This window comes from Mastacembelus armatus, chromosome 9 (assembly GCF_900324485.2).
Source record: "Mastacembelus armatus chromosome 9, fMasArm1.2, whole genome shotgun sequence".
Taxonomy (NCBI): domain Eukaryota; kingdom Metazoa; phylum Chordata; class Actinopteri; order Synbranchiformes; family Mastacembelidae; genus Mastacembelus; species Mastacembelus armatus.
Window position 1 is genome coordinate 21,699,749 of NC_046641.1, and position 17,604 is coordinate 21,717,352.

General features: G+C 39.8%; 1 protein-coding gene across 1 annotated transcript; it reads right to left on the reverse strand.

Moving 5' to 3' along the window:
* Window positions 1-1,645: 1,645 nt before the first annotated feature.
* Window positions 1,646-17,474, reverse strand: si:dkey-178e17.1 (tricarboxylate transport protein B, mitochondrial). The gene is made up of 9 exons (XM_026322365.2): window positions 16,880-17,474; window positions 9,223-9,330; window positions 8,212-8,311; window positions 4,928-5,066; window positions 4,569-4,653; window positions 4,330-4,434; window positions 4,060-4,175; window positions 3,858-3,931; window positions 1,646-3,515 (listed from the first exon to the last, which is right to left on the reverse strand). The coding sequence occupies exons 1-9, from the start codon at window positions 16,992-16,994 to the stop codon at window positions 3,401-3,403; spliced, it is 957 nt and encodes a 318-aa protein (XP_026178150.1). The 5' UTR covers window positions 16,995-17,474; the 3' UTR covers window positions 1,646-3,400.
* Between the last annotated feature and the right edge of the window lie 130 nt (window positions 17,475-17,604).

A 17,604-nucleotide genomic window follows, 5' to 3' on the forward strand; every position in this document is an offset into this window, starting at 1 on the left:
TGGATGGATGGATGGATGGATGGATGTAAAGCCTCTCCAAGGCTTTAATATAATTTAAATGATAAATACAGTTGTCTTATTGTTATTTTTTTAAATTCACATCCACATTAATGTCATAACTTGTGAAAAGAGGCCACAAGGAGACATTACATCACAAGCCAAAACAGTTTGGGGTCTCTGGTATGAAGTTTATTCCCATCTACAAAGTGCAGTGGAGTAGAAGTATGAACTTATGCCAGTAATTCAGCGTTGTACTCCACTGAATGCTGGGCAAAGAAAGAATCATAAAACCAGCATGGGAACAATCAGAAAACAGGACAACGTCTTTCTTGAGCTCAAAGATGATCTCTTTGTGGTTGATGCCTGTACGACTGTAGAAAATTAGACATTTTTAGGCATTTTAGAGAATACCATCCGCAGAGAACAGCAGGTGGAGGGAGTGATGATGTTAGGATGAAGGGAGGTTGGTGGATGATTTGACCTTCCTCAAAAAGCCCCATTGTACAAGAGTGGAGGCCTCTCTCATCACTGGTGTGTGTGTGTGTGTGTGTGTAAGAGTGAGATTAACAGATGTTAATGTGTTTGAGCAACAGCTCCCCCTCCTGTTTCAATGAACTTTTGGGCACTGACTGTATTTGAGTGTCAGTAGTGCCAGTAAGTTCATTTTACTTCCTACATTTATTTTAAAGCTTTTGCCCACCAGTTACTTTGCAGATCCAGATTATTAAAATCAGATCAAATTAGCCAATAAATGATGTAATATAATAGAGTTTTCTACCAAACATTACATAAAGCAGTTCAGATTGGTTCCATGCCAGCAACTACATTAAAATAATACATTTACATATATTCTGTATATATTCATTATTTAATTATTATAATCCAATAATATGGATTCAGTTGTTAGTTCACTAGGAACACCAAAATAAGACTACAATAAGTCTTACCTTTATGGTTCTTACTATACCGACACCGACAGTGTTTCATGTTCGAGGCAGCTGATGATATATATAATCTAAACAGAAACACGTCTTTATATTATGTGGTGCAGTTCACCAGCAAACTACTGCTTCCAAAATGATCCAGTATGAACAGAAACTGAACACTTAGGGCAGGACTGTTGTATAAGACAGAACTGATACACATAATAAACTAATATTAATTGTGTATTATTCTCAGTCCACTTAATGAGCACTTTAATTTCATGAGTCCATATTTTTCGATTTCGCATTTATTTACATTGTGTTTGCACTTTCTTCCTTTTAATTCGGTAAAAGATCAAGTTACCTCTTCCACCTCTGACACACAATATTTCAGTACACTACCCTTTTCCTCATTCAGGCCAAAATCCACTACAGTGTCCTCACTCCCATCTTCAACAGTGTGCTGTGCATTCCTTCTCAGAACAACACTGGGGCACCAGGGATTTGAAGTGTGTGTGTGTTTTAGAGAGACTAAAACAGGGAGAAAGAGAGATGAATTGTTGACTCACCCTACATGAGCATCAGCCAAAACTGAAACAATAAGCTCCCTGTTCATTTCCTCTCCCACCTGCCCCCCATGGTTTGCCCCAACGTGATTTGTTGTAACCAAAAAGGAAGAACTGACGAGAGAGGGAGGATAAAAAACAACCAGTCTGCGTGCCTTCAAGGTTCCAGCTTGTTTTACTGAGTTTAAAGTCTCCCTACAACAACACATTGCACCAACATATATTAAACACAGACAAAAGGAGGGGATGGCATTTACAAGCTTCACCATTTCTTCTCCCACACAGCCCAAACACACACACACACACACACACACTCACCCACACTCACCAGACATACAGATTATGTTTTCATATCACTTGTGACAACTCTGTGAAGAAAAACATCGGTTATTATAAAAACAACATGACTGAACCACAGAAATTTCAAATTTCTGCAAAGATGATATGTTAAAACAGGTCAATACAAGATATTTTTCAAGTAGCGGTTAGCAACTAACACAACTGCAAAAGGCACATGAGTGAGAAGTAAAAACAAACTCGGATTGACACATGGCACCAAAACAGAACCACACTGGCAAGGGACTGGAACTGACTGGATCTTGATGGGTGACCAACTTAAAGGAAATGGCAACTGCCAACTTGCAATCTCTCATTACAGCTTAAATCTTACATCTACCAATTATTTGAAGTTCTACTGAAGACACATAACCATTCAGTGTTAGGATATGATCAACATTAGTTCCTAGAAGGGGGATTGAGATGGACTGGTGACCTGTCCAGGGTGTACCCCTGCCCTTTGCCCAAAGAGATTTTGGATACACTCCTGCAGACCCTAAATAGGATTGATAATGGATGGATGGATGGGAAAGAGGTCTGAGGTTACTACATCTGTATGACTCAATATCATATGGTCATTTAGGCTCACAGTGAACTACAGCAATAAAACATTTTCCTAATATATTACAAACACCTTTACACCCAGACCTGTTTACAAAAAAAAAAGATTGAAATGGCACAAGTTTACAGTAAACTGCTGACCATCTAGATATTCAACATTCAGCTCTCAATAAATACATTTATATTTTGTATATAATTACATTTGTCACAATATGTATCACAAGTATATTTGCTCTTTTGATATTAAGATCAGTGTTTTGCATCTTCTTATTCTGAACAGTTTCATCGTATAACAGTTTAGGCATTTGGCACAATAAAATATATATATATATATATATACACACTGTGTATCCATATTATTCTATATAATGCTAGTAATAAACTAAATTAGAATTTATACTGTATAAAAATAATTGGCATATTAGAAATGGAAAATCATTCAATTAAAGTCTGAGTTATGACTGTAAGGTGCAGTCTGGCTCCCCTGGGTTTAAAACCATACTAGGCACAAGAGGAGACAGAGAGCAACACAAAACCAAGGGAAGGTGTTTTACAAAGGAAGTGCACCAGATAAGTTAAACAAGCTGATGAAATATCCGCAAAAATGTTCTTTATAAGCAGTCATGAAGGAATCATGTGGGTCGCTCTAATATTCAGGTTTTGTTTCACAGTTGATGAAAATCTGGGATGAAGCATCTTTTTTCACAGTTATTTGGCTCACCTTATAATCCCTCTCTGAAACTGACCCTTGTTCTTGTAAGCCATTTTGATGCTGAGCATTGAAGCTCTACGTAAACTCCAGCTTGTCAGATGTTGGTGACACTGAGCCTTTCTTTTCTGCAGCCCATCTGTGAACTCTTAAACTTTCTATCTGGTATATGACACTGGTCAAAGTTCAGCTCCCTCACTCCCTTAGCATCTGGTTTTACGATACATAAGAGGTCAGCTAAACTTGGATCTGCGTCTGATGCCTGGAAAGCAGGAAGCCCACACCCTCTCTGTGTGTCCAACAGCTCAGTCAGTCTTCCAAGCTGCATTCAGGACCTTCACTACTTCCTCGTAGATGATAAACACTATAGCCACATCCAGACATACACGGCCCAGCCGGGGAACTGTCCCTTTGTAGAAACTACAGATGGACAGATAGAGGCAAATATAACAGTAAAATGCAGTCATAATATTCTGATTTTCATTTTCTAGCATCATTAAGCACATCCTTTAAAAAGGATTATATTTATACATAAAGGCTCAGGGGTAGAAATGTATAGATTTATCACATGATCACTGTTTTTTGTTTAAAGTACATATATTTGTAACAACGCCAATCCATGTTTCTGATGGAGGATTAACAGGAAAAGTTGTAAGCTGGGAAAAATAAAGGCCTGCTGTGATTAAAGGGGACAAGGAAATCATGAAACCAACAGCCTAATATAAACTAAAGCCAAACTAAACAAAATGGAGGTGTACTCACGCTGACAGGCCCTCATGTCTCAGGATCTTCACAGCACAATCTAACGTGTTTTTATATTTATGCGCCTCCAGACCCTTTGGAAGAAAAAATAATCATAATAATCAGCATTTGACAACAATGACAAAATGTGAGTTCAAAGAAACAGACCAGCAGTAGTGAGAAGCACAACCTGTGACCCTGTGCTGTGGAACAATCTTAATACCTGCATCCTAGTCTTGATGACATCTAGTGGGGTGTTTCCAAAGACACTGGCTGCTCCTGCTATGGCTCCAAAGACTCCAGTCACCAGGGGATTAATAGCTTTGTTGGGGTTATCACCTATCGAAAGGACGTAAGAGATGAATCAGTGTGTGTGAATAGTTAGGAGACGTGTCCCAGTTCCACACTGTACTAACACAATACAGCACCAACTACTCTTCATATTGTCCTCTACATTCGTTCTTCTTTACATGCTTTAAAAATGTACACTGACCTTTGTACCAGTTCTTCAGAGCAGTCATCACAAAGAACCGAATAGCCTGGTTGGAGCCTTGTTTGAGGACTGTGGCAGTGAGACCCTGGTATGTCCCTCTTAATCCTGTTCAGGCAAAAAAGTTAGGATACATGTTTAGTCAACATCATCATGTAGGGATGCTGTTATGTTTTCAGCTGCACTTCCCTTTCTGACCAGTAGATGTCAGGTGAGTTACATGCAGTGACGCTGGCCTTTACCTTGCTCTCTGACGATTTCTCTGACTCCATGGAAGAAGCCCTTGTATTTGGGGTTTGCTGAAGTCTGGTCATGAATGAATTTAACCTTCAGAGATAAAAAAGGAACAGCACTGTAGTCAAAACAGCAAACAACACTTTACTATTACTGAGAAAGCAGACACACAAGAGGTGTAGGACAACATTTGAATAAACTACTTTAGATAAATACTTGCTTAGCATGTTTTTGCATACTTTGGATAAAAATCTGTAATTTGCTTTCTTTTATTATTTCAATACGAATAACAATTCACTCTTTTGTGCATAATACCTGACTGCCCACAAATTAAAGATACATGTGAGCTGGCATTATAATATTATACCTTGACAGTCTCCATGGGACAGACAACCAAAACAGCCTCCATCACCCCAGCTCCGAGCCCACAGAGCAGGCCCCTGGTGCTGTCCAGTCGGCCAGACTCATCCTTTGCACGGTTACTGAGGAACTCAAACACTCCAAACCTGAGAGTGAAAACAGAGTCAGCATGGAATTATGGGAAAGTCCACACTGTTCAAAAACACTGCAATCAAGAAAGTAGCAGTGATTTTGAGAATTGATTAATTCATATAAACTCTATGTATTTGAAAAGGCAATTTTTCTAATTACACAGTAAATTTAGAAAAATGGATCTATGTGTATTCTTCTCTGGTGTGGTATACTAAACCACCCATAATCCGATTGATTGCAGTTTTTGTCTTCCAAGACTACATTAAACTTAGCATGTGTATTTAATATGGGGCTGAACTGCACAAATAAAGTAGGTGGTGATATTGCAGAAATCGAGCAGATGTCTGAGTAGACATGAAATTAGTTTCCTTTCTGTAGCTCACCGAGCACAAATAAAAGGACAACCACAGAGGCACCTCAAGGCAAAAGCAACTTCCTTCCAATCCAGATTTTTGGGGAGACAAGCTGCTGAAAGTGCAGAATGTGCTTAAAGTCTTTTACTTTATTGTTCAGTGTCCTCATTAAAGATGCACCAATGAACTGCAGCGTCTCCGGGACCGACGAGTGACCAGCAGCTGTCCCAGAGACAGAGAGAAGGTGTGGTTTATGTACCTCTGCACTCAGAAAATGTTGTGCCAGCGAATCCTTTACAAGAAAGGTTATTTATAGGTGGAATTGAATTGTGACGAAAGCAGGACACTGCCCGGGACATTCAGAGAAAGGTTGGGGGAGGACAGACACATGGTCTTGATGAGTCCAGTCTGTTTGAACAGTTTACCTGCCATCATTACAGGTCTAACTTATAAACAGCTCATTTGATTTTAGCTTCCTTCTCCATCTGCAGTTCTTTTAAAAGATTTTCCTCTGCTCATTAACCTTCCACATCTGTTCCTGTTTCCTCCTCGCACAGATTTAAATGTTTTTGAAAGACAATTAACCAAATCCCACTTTGAGCAGAAACAATGAAGACAGATAAATAAATCAATTTGCATTTCTCTTTCTGCCCACCACATGCTGACTACAAAGAGCATTTTAGCTTTGGAGAAAACCAAAAATGAAAAGGTGTACTTCCCTACTGCTTAGACTGCATGGAAACGGCAGTGCACTTAGTAGCTAACCTTGTGAAACAAATGCTATTCATTAAAAACTGCTGGAGAGAAATATGCCCCTGTCTGTCTTGATCATTTGCCAATTTACTCCAAAATTCTTCCATTTAGCAAATGAGCCAAACTATAGAGTTAGAATATGCCACATCGCTACTTGGCTGACATCTACAGTCGGAGATGAGTCATTCTGGACAGCATAGTGCTGCCCGTTCTTCATTAGTGAGTTTCTTACAAGGTCATTTCTGGTGCTGAAAAGAGGAAGGGATGTAGATATGAATGAAGGGTTAAGGTGAGGAAAAGGTCAAAGGCTCTCTGGTCTGTGCCTCTCATGCCTCCCTGATAACCTGCCAGCAGACTGCACAGTGCATGATGATGAACAAGCAATCAGTTAATGGGATGCTGGAAGGGGAGAGGCGAAGGAAGTTAGAGGATTGAACAAATGACTCAGAGAAAGTGGTGGTCAATGGATAAGTATCACGTTATTCTCCATAAATCAAACCTAACTCCTCCCATCTTAACAGTGCTGAATCTTACCCTCATGCTTTTACTTATTATTTTGATGTCATTGTGTTTATCATTAAAATAACACAAGAGGTCATAACTCACAGATAATATAAATACTGTGGTGGTGTTTTAAAGGGATGACAAGCCTAAATGGTCAGGAATCACTGGCCTAAATAACTGAACCTAAATGTTTATACCCTACAGTCAGCAAGGAGTCTCCTAACAGGCGCAGAAGGAGTACACCCTGTGCCATATTTCCTCTGAGGAACAAAACCATTAAGAATCCTTCTGGAAAGGGTGCTGAAGGCTGACTGGCATATGTGTGCACTAACAATTCACACACTGTACACAAACACACACTCATGGACAGAGTACCAGCACAAGCCTCCCTCTCTGTACCCCTGTTGAGACCCTGCTTGAGTTTGAGTGGCATCTTTGCTTCGCATGGCTGGGCTTGCCTTTCCATCATACAGACAGGCTCTACCCTCCAGTATCACTCATACACACACATATGTGAAGAAAGAAAGAATGAAATGCAAACAAGAAAACAGCAACAATAAAAGCGCCTTAGTTCTGTGAAACTCGTGTGTTTGTGTGTGCGTGCACATGCACTGCAACGTGAACACTTGTCTGAAGAAAAATGTCATTGCTGTGAAAGAATAACATAATTATACTAAAGGCTAGTGTGGCATTTATGCATTGCATTCTGGGTAATGGGCTAGAATAATTGGAGTGTGTGAGTTACTGTTTCCAGGCAGAAGAACACAAACGTTTAGCTAAAGATGTTCATTTTAATTTATTGATGATGTTTATTGATGATGACCATGGCAATTTTATTGCATATACACTTTAACTTTTATATTTATTATAGATATAAGAAATACAAATAATAGAAAATGTAAATTGCTATAAAGTTAATTATTTATAAGACAATGAAGATGCAATTTAATCACAATGAGTAGATGCATAAAAGAGAAATATAAGAAATTAATTGTTGGTCAGTATTTAAAATATAGTACAGTACTGTATGTACATTCAGTATATTTTTAGTATATATCTATTTATTAGATTTGTGTGTTGCATGTGTGTGTCCAGGACATGTTTATTTAGGATGATTGCATAATGAACACACTGTGTCTGTGCACAGTCTGCACCAGCTCTGCTACTATTATTTATTTTAAAGGTCAAACACTATTGATAGATGTATCATGTAAAATTAAATAATCACAGTTACAGAGAAATACTGGAACAGCTACACAGAAACAGCAGAAACTGGACCACTGTAAAGGGGCTTTTTGTACTTTATGTGCTTTATTTTAGTCATTTCTAATTTTACTGAACCCATTTCATCCTTTAGATGTGTCTGGAAAGTGCAACAGAGCCACAGGTTATTCAACAAATGTACTCTTTAAATGTAAATGTACTTAAAATCAAATACTCTTAACTTTACAGAGGTAGAATTTTATACTACTAATTTTTTACTTGAGTAATATGCTGTATTAGTTTTGCACACCTATGTAAATATTTCAGAATGAGTTATTTCACATACCTGACTGCAGATTTAGGTATAGATCCATAAAGCAGTGAGCTGAGTCCTCTGTACAGCCCCTTGACACCGTGACTCTGTACCGTCTGTTTCACACAGTCACCTGGAGGAAAAACACACACACACGTACATATTACAGAATGACCCGATAACTCGCTATATATGTCCTCTTAGTACATTAGTACATCAGTGGAATTTTTCCTTATTTAATTAATTTCACTAACATTCAGTATTGAATTACCCTTATAAAAAATACACCCAATAATATGCACAGAAACATCTGTCCTTTCTTTTTGGATCATCAACATTACAAAGGGAAAGAACAGAAGTACTATAACAAAATATTTTGCTACCATAGTCGTTTATATCACAGGTAAAGTGAACCACAGTTTGAGTTCCCTAAAGTTTTTCTTTGAACTTCCTTCTCTCTCTTGGAGATATCGATGCACTAATCCATGCTGTGATAACCAAATGCACAACTGAGTAAGAAAAGCAACAGCTGCCTTAAACACTCATTAGCATATCTCTAATCCTTAGCACTCCAGCCAACATGAAGAGATTCAGGGCTTGTGTATGTGTGTGTGTGTTTGTGTACGCTGGTATGCATAGATGACGGGTGTGCATGTGTGCACTGGTCTGTTTTAAGTCATATAAACAAGCACAAGTGACAGTCTGCCAGAATCCCTAATGTACCTGGGGATGATGGGTAATTAGATAATGAGCTCCTATGAGAGGCAGAGAAACATGGTGAAGAACAGTACATCAGTTTATGTACGCAGAAACCAAACAACATTTTGATTTAGGAGTTTGAAACCTGCTGTTATGCAGGTTTTGGTACCTATGGGCAGAGGGAGGTTTGCCCCTGTTTCCAGTCTTTGTGCCGATACAGTGACAACTATCATCTTTTCCTATCTGCTTGTCTGGCCTCAGTGGAATTACAGTGTGGTTGCTGTGTAGCTTTACACTGTCTATAAAGGTCTGTTATTAAAGTATTCTCACACACGTCATACTCACCTATTCCTCTGTATTTGGGTGGATTGGCCCTCTCATCCAGTTGTAACTGTGTCTTGACATACTCTGTGGGGAAAGTGATGCAGATCTCTATGCCACCTGCAATCCCACCTGAAAACACAGGAAATCAAAGCAGACAGTCACTAACAGGAACAAGATAAAGAACAGACATAAATGAAACTGGAACTTATTAAAAAGAGGGCACTGAAGAAGGAAAACAAAGTTTCTCCTTGAATGAGGCAGCACTGTTTACATATTACCTAAACTTAGCACACCATGACTGCCTGGCTGAAGGCTTACTGAGCCTGATTCAATGCTTTCCCCCCCTTATGAATTAGAAAAAGGTGCCATTACGTCATGGATCATTACAGTGACTCCATAAATGGCTCTCCTTCCATAAACATTAAAAGCACTGCTGCCGTGGGAGGAAGAGTAACGATCTGGGTAAAGATGAATCAACTATTCCTACCATGGCTAAACTGCACAGTGGCTGTGCTGCGGAAAGAACAGAAAGTCAACACAAGAAGGCCATGCAAGGAAAGTTAGCTGCCCTTAAATGTTAGACAAATTTCTGTATCACATATTTAGTATTTGTTTGCAGAAAAGAAAATAAGCAGAAGAAAGTGAGAAATAAAATATAATAAATAAACTGCTGGAGGGCTCAGTCGATGAGTAGATGAGGACAAGTGTCCAAAAGCAGAGCTAATGCACAACAGAGATGAGTCACAAGGGAAGGAGGGAGGAGAGAAACAGGGCTGACATTAATTAAATTATCTGCTCAGCCTGCAGGGAGGGGCTCCATTACCCAGGCCAAGACCCTCCATTAACTCAATGACACAGACACACACAAGTACAATACACACATGTATCAGAAAAACACAGACACAAGCCCCAAACAGATCAAATAAATTCCCCATCTAAAATAATTCTTCTGGTTAATCATGGGGAACTTTTTATTCTACATCATGTGTATTTCCGCCAAGCCAGGAACGATTTACCATTAAAATACCACAAGGAGTCAAAAAATAAAAATGCCTTCTATTTGCATGAAAAGTCCAATCTGACACAAAGAGAAGTGGTTTTCATAGGAAGTAGCTGTGGTTTTCTCTGTTTCTGGGAATTAACAGTTATGATCATGCATTTACGTGATTTACTGAAACACTTGCTCCTCAGATGCCCAGAAGCTTTTATAAAAACATCACATCCATTACCTAGACTGTAAAATATTTAAGTTAAGTATCTATATGTCGAAAGATTCCACAGTCGGTGTCTGTAGCTTTTATTAATGAAACAATCACTGGCTCTTACCACTACATGTTTTCCGAAGTCAGACATTTTCAACCCCTGCACTTAAAGCTCTAACCAGCACCTAGGCATCTGTGTGCACTTTATTTTTCTCTATGCATCAAATTTCCACACATGACAATTTTGTGATTTACATCATGTCACAGCATCAGACCTGAGGATGTATATATTTTGAAAATGATAGTGTATCGTGATCTAGCTCAACATTAAATAACCTGTTTTCTTCAATGTCATGAACATGATTTGGAGTATTTCAGATAATGATGGTTGGCACAACCATAACACCATTATTCATTACACGTAATCGCCTAATCGGCACTATTCAAGAAAACTACACACCACTACATCTCACACACTCTCAGTAACACACACAGCAACAGCAACAGCCACCAGGCCAGGCCAGTGAGTGGTACTGGTTCTTGTGGAGTAGTATGTCAATGTTGACCAGCTGAGTTGTACACAGAAACCACATGGGCCTTACAAGACACCATTCCAGCTTAAGAAGAAACAATAAACCTCATTCATCTGTTTTCAGCCAGGACAGAGCAGCTTGTGAAAAACAACCAGTCAGTCACAGGCAGCGAATCAACAATAGACACAAATATACGATCAATCCTCATCAGACACACAGCACCTGTGGAGAAGAAGCAGCTTGTTTGTCTTCTAGTCTTCTAGCAGCCTACACCCAATGCACACGCACGCGCGCGCACGCACACACACACACACACACACACACACACATTTATAGATGAGGCTGTAAATGACTCCTGTGCTGCTGCCAAGCGTGGGTTACAAGAGCAAAAATGTCCATTAATCTTTATCTTCACTGGCTCTTCTCCTGTTCCTAATTTTTCTCTCAGCAGCACCTTCCTCTACCTCTCTCCACTTCCCCAACGACTTTCCTCCACACTGTCATAAAATCAATGCATCCACATAGATATTTTGACATTTAATATTACACAGAAAGGAATGGAAATGGCAATGGAGTAATATTCAGAACCTAGAGGTGGTGAAAAACAAAATCTGCTAAACTGGTAATAGCTTGGAACTTCCACAAGCTAAACAGCATTTTAATAAATCAAACAGACAAGCAAGCTGATGTACTGTTTAAACATAATTAACTCTCTGGAGAAGGTATGTTTATGACTTTATCAACACCCCCTAAACTTAACAGCTGGTCTACAGCTCATGGTGCTGCCACACACCACATGGTCAAAGGTTTGTAGACATCTGAAAATATGTGATTGTAGAATATTTCATTCCAGAAGGGATTTTTATGCTGCTATATCAGCTGTTACTCTTCTGGGAAAGCTTTTCACAAGATTTTGGACCCTGGCTGGAAATTTGCTATTTGCAAGAGCAATGGAGAAGTTGGGAAGTTTTAATCAAGGTTCCACTGTGGAACTGTCTGGAACCACTACAACACTAGTGATTTCTGATATGGTCGGACAACACAGCAAATGATGCTGATCGTTTGAACACATGAAAAACAACACATGTACAGCAGAACACACAGTATGCATGTGCACATCCTCACTCACATATTCATTAAGGCAAAATGCACACACACACACATCCTTTGCAGTGCAGAGAGGCACAGGGGAAGCCAGATGAGCAGGCAGGCAGCCATCTGACAGGGAGGGACAGTTGTCTGTAATCAAGTCCTGTCTGGTTTGGTGACTCTAATGAGCACCCAACACATCTGGTCCACTAGGAAACTTTTGTTTCAAGCAGACTTGACAATCAAACGTGGTCTCTGAATGTGGTAGATTCTAAACATATTTGAAGCTCCATTTCCTTCAAAAGAAACATTGTTGTCTACCTGCATACCTTCTTGTTGAGGGGGTTAGTGAGACAGACAATAAAACTCACCCAAAAACTAAGTATCTATTTGTGTTTGTGTGCATTGGTGCATGTCAGCAAATTATTATCTTATATTCATCCAGGTTCATCCAGATTATCTGTCACTTAAAATTATATAGATTCTGACGGAAAACCTGTAATTATGTCCACATCTCCAGTCCAAATATGAAACCTAGCCAGAGGACTGATGCACTTCAAAGATGAAGTGTTCTAATATTAAAGGAGAAATAGTTCTGTTTGCCTTCTGCAAAACATGAAAGGAATTATTCATGTGATGTCTGGGCTTTTAGGCTTCCTCTGTCTTCAACAACTCTCCCTATTGTTACACTGATGCTTAATTACAAGAGGGATGTTGATTAATTTTACATGCCAACTGTTTTTACTGCTTTCAGCATCCGGATTGTACACAGATTTACATGAGAAGTACAAATACGCGCAGGTTGTTTTCAAAGTGTACAGTTTTTATTACAGTATACTTTGGACTTTACTTTCTGATTGTAACCACATTAAATTACATCACTATAATTTAATTAGTTATGACTTATTTGAAGATTTGGTTGGTTGGAGCATTAAAGCAAGTGCTGATATCTAAGATTTAATCATTAATTGCACTGTATTCACAAACTATACTGTCAAAACAAAGAATAATTAACTGTAGATGCAAATATCCTGTGAATTTAGCAGTTCAATTAATTAACATACTGGAAAAAAACATGGCAATAATCAATATTTTTATATTAGCAATGCATATCAATTCAACATAATTACTGAATTGAATTATCTTCTAATAATGCAGCTCCCTTCAGCACTACAAAGCATTTCAGCTTCTTTTAACTCCTTTTTTTTTTTGGTTCGGTCTCATCCCTTTGTACAAACTGACAATTACTGAAAAGTAATTACTGAAAATGAAATACCGTGCTCTGCTTACATTACTTTGCCAAACAGAAATCAAGCATCACTTTATCGATTTCTCAAACAAATCAACCCTCTACAAGTTGACTATTACACATCACAGGTTATTTGCACCTGCCAGCATGACAGAAAATCCTTATAAATACTGAAGGTGTGCTAAAGAAAATGGTAATTAGCAAAGTGTTTCGCATATGTGATCTATAATTGATGAGATAATAAAAAACATTGCAGCTCCAGTTCAATGTACGTGTCCACAGTCTGATGAATCGCCGAGAAACTAACACATAAGTAATGATGACTGGAAATCTAATATCATATATCTCATGTTGTATATTTAGAAATATTGAAATAATTGCTGTGATGCTTTTTGTTTATGTGTCCATGGATTATATGGACTGACAAGCTGAGAGACAGGGGCGGTTGGGGGTTGAAGGGACGAGTGCATTGTGGTTTATTATCTCTCCTCCTCTGCAAGCAGCAGGAACAGTGGATGGGAGTGGACCGTGTGCGTCGCCTGTGACGTTAAGGAACAAGGAGTAAGCCGTAGCTTGACAAGCCCTCTGAGGCTGGGAGAAGACAGCCACTCAGAAAAAAAAGTAACTGACTGCCCTGAGGCTGGAGGGCGAGGGAAAAGGGAAGAGAGCAGTAAAAGTGACAAGAGATTCAGCTGAAAATTTATGCTGAAATCAAGATTTAAAAAAAAAAGGAACTTTCTCTGTCTGTTTCTCTGCTGCTCTAACGATCCACTCTCCTGAGCAGAAAGGTTAGAAGTGAAAGCTACAGCAGTGTATGAATGCACAGCAGCCAGCAAATCACAAACTGAGACCCAGTTAGACCACTCTCTCGGCCTCAGGCCAGATAAAACTCTCCCTTTGTATCTTAACCCCCAACCATCACAAGTGGCTGAGACTTCAACTAAACAGTGGCAGCAGAAAGAGCTCACAGGCCTCTTAAAAGCTCAGAAATGTGCACCCCTCCTCCCCAACCACTGTCTATGTGGGCTCTCTGATCCATTAAGCTTTGACCTTCTACTTATTGCTTTGTCTTCTTAAGAGCCTCTTGGCATGTACAAGTGATTCAGTCTTTCCACTTAGACATAGCAGCTATTGATGACAGATAAATTTAAAGTGGCACTAGCATGTAAGAACACTAGAAGAGGTGTCAGCTGGATGTATGAACAGCCACAGCTCAGGGAGAAGAATCTGTATCCAGACGATGTAAACGATCAGATGCATTTTTATGGACAATTTCTCAGGTCAGACTCAAACAGACAGTTTATCGGAGTCATCCCAGCGGTGCTTATTTCCAAACCTTTGACAGACAGCGGTAAATTGATGGCTTCTTGACTGTGACTGTCAGGAGGAGTCGCAGGGTGTTGAGACAGAGACAACGCAGTTAGTTATGCCGCTGTTGCAGAACTGGACAGACAGGCTTGAGACGAGCTGAACGGCTCAGCGAGGGGAACAGGGTGCAATACTTGGCATATCCAGTGAATTAGGCAATGTGGAAGTGATGGGGGAAGGGAAAGGTAACGCAGAGCTTCTTTCTCTAATGTTTTAATCATCTGTCCATGTTAAAATGTGTTGTATTATTTGTGCTGCAGACAGATACTGTAAGCCAACAGTCATGTGTAATTCTCGAGCACTCTTGAAGGATGTATTACATTAAATTAATTAATTTATGTTACACTTTATTCTGACTGAGTGCCATCGTATTGTCATTATTGCATGGTATGTGTAATGATTAACTGATAATTAATCAAAATGTCCCGATTTCAGCCTCACAAATGTGATGATTTGCTGTTTTTCTTTCCCATATATGACAAGCAACTAACTATTGTGACATCTAACAGCCAAAGGGAAGCCAAAGCAAGGAAATAATCAGTAGAAAAACCAAAATCATCATTAGTTGCAACCCTAAAAACAGTTGGTTTATAATCTTTAATCAAAAGGAATTCATTCAGAACTATGAAATATTCAGCATGTACTGTAACTGTAGCCAGAGCACAAGGCTCAAATCAACAGAGGCCTGCCAAATATCAGCATGTAGCCTTAATACAGGAGAGCCTCTTCATCAACTGGAGCTGCTGCAACCTGATCATCGTCGCAACAAGGGGTCGAGGGGTTCTGGGGGTGTCAGTGGAGCGGTGGGAGAAATGAACAGGGGTATGTGAACCTCAGCGGGGATACACCGATGACTCACAGAAATGGCTAAGACGAGCGTGACTGAAGTAGCACCGAGCCAATCAGTCAATCGGTTGGTCTGTTCAAATTAACATGATTGATAAAGCAATTCTGTGATTCGTCAAATGAAAATACCAGTCCCTGCTGGTTACAGCTTCACTTCGAGCATGTTTCTTTTCCAGTTTAATATGCAACTTATAATAAAAAATTTTGAGGGTTTTGGCCTGATGGTCCATCGAAGATAAATCTTATGGCTCTGGGTATTTATGGTTGGCATTTTTCAGTATTTTTAACATTTCCTTTGAACATATGGGTAACCACATATTCTCAATCTAATCAACAGATCAACAGTTATAATAATTATTAGTTACAGCCCAAGAATAACAGAATAAAAAAGATTTTCTGACCCACAAATTCCACCACAAACAGACAGAGCAGCATTAAATTTTTAAAGTCAGTATGGATGAAGAGTCCATTAAATATGCAATTCCATGGCAAAATCTATTTTCTGTGCAAGAGCATATTGAATTGTAACAAGGTGCTTCTTGTGTTGTATTCCCTCGGTCTGCACCTTTAATGCTCATAAAGCCACACACACATACCTGGGGCCTTATAGGAACGGGTCCACTGTACTGCTGCATGCATCACTCTGCTCTAATAACATTATCTATGTTCGATTAGACAGATAAAATCACGTCAGTGCATCAGGCAGGATCTGTAGATGTGAGCGCAGGAGTTTTAGAGAAGAAGAAAATTGCTTTCTTCTTCTTGGGCACTGAAATATCCAGGCTGGTAGATTTTGTTTTGCAGTCGCCTCAAGAATCAGAGGGCAGTATGGTGGTTGGTGGAAAATTCTGTTAAAATCCCTTGTTTTACCAAAGCAGTGTTTAGCTTTAGAAATACAGACTCTCTCTATTGACATTAACTCTATTTGTGTGCAACTCCAGTCTGTCAGTTCCCAAAAGAAAACAGTCCTCGAAATAGGACAGAACAAAATACCAAAAACAATGATTGTATACTATAGCTATCTTTTTCTGAATGAAAGTAGTTATGGTATATGTATTGTCTACTATTTGACTGTAGGTATTCACAGTAATCAGATATTCCTCACTGTGCATACTAACTTCCCAGTTCCATCAAATTACAGGATATAAACTGCATCAACACTAACAAATAACTTCGGAGTTTCTTTACCATCTCTCTCTGCTGATGCTCGCACAGGATTGTAGCTGTGATGTTTTGTATTTCAGTGTGACACACACACACACACACACACACACACACACACACACACGCTTACACAAAGTATGAAACCCGGTAATACTAAACTTTGGTATAAGCAGAAAGGTTTGGTCCAACTTTGAACATTTCCGTGCCTCGGTATGTGATGAACTTACCAGCCAGAATCGCTTTTCCTGGGTGAGTTAATTTCGCTTTCCCCGCCGGCGCCGCTGCCGCCAGACTCCGCGGTCTGGGGAAGGGGCTGATAAATGTTCCTCTCTCCTGCATCATTACCGGAAAAACACTCAAATCTACAAGAAGCTTTCTATCAAATGATGTCTGTCTCCTGGCAGGTAGCTTGCAATTTGTTTTGTTTTGGTTTTTTTCCAAAGAGGCTGGTGCGCGCAACACATGGACAGCTGCTGCCTGGTGCGCTTTCCCGGACGCAGGTGATCTCCGACGCGTCCGGAGACTCCAGCGGATCTCCGTGTTGACCGTGGGCGGATCACCGGGACTGCCTAGGAAGTTGGGATCTTCACAATAACCCAGTAGCTGTTATTTGTAACCATGGTAACGCAGTATCGCGACAACAGTACGTAAGAAAAGGAAATCAAACCGGAAGCGAGGAGGGGTGGACAAAGACTTGACTCTGTCCTGCTGTGGAGGTTCACGGAAACAACGGAGCCTACCGTGTGGCAGGGTGTCACGCAGGGTGTCACGCTGGGTGTCACGCTGGGTGTTTACCCGAGAGGACGCGCGGCCACGTTTGTTCAGCAACAGGAAAAGGGCGTGGCTCGGCCTCCTCCTCCTCTGTATCAGCGGATTATCTCAGCCATGAAGAATAAAAACTGATTCCCCCTTTATCTTTAACAAGAACATGAAGTGTTTACCAAAGAGCAGC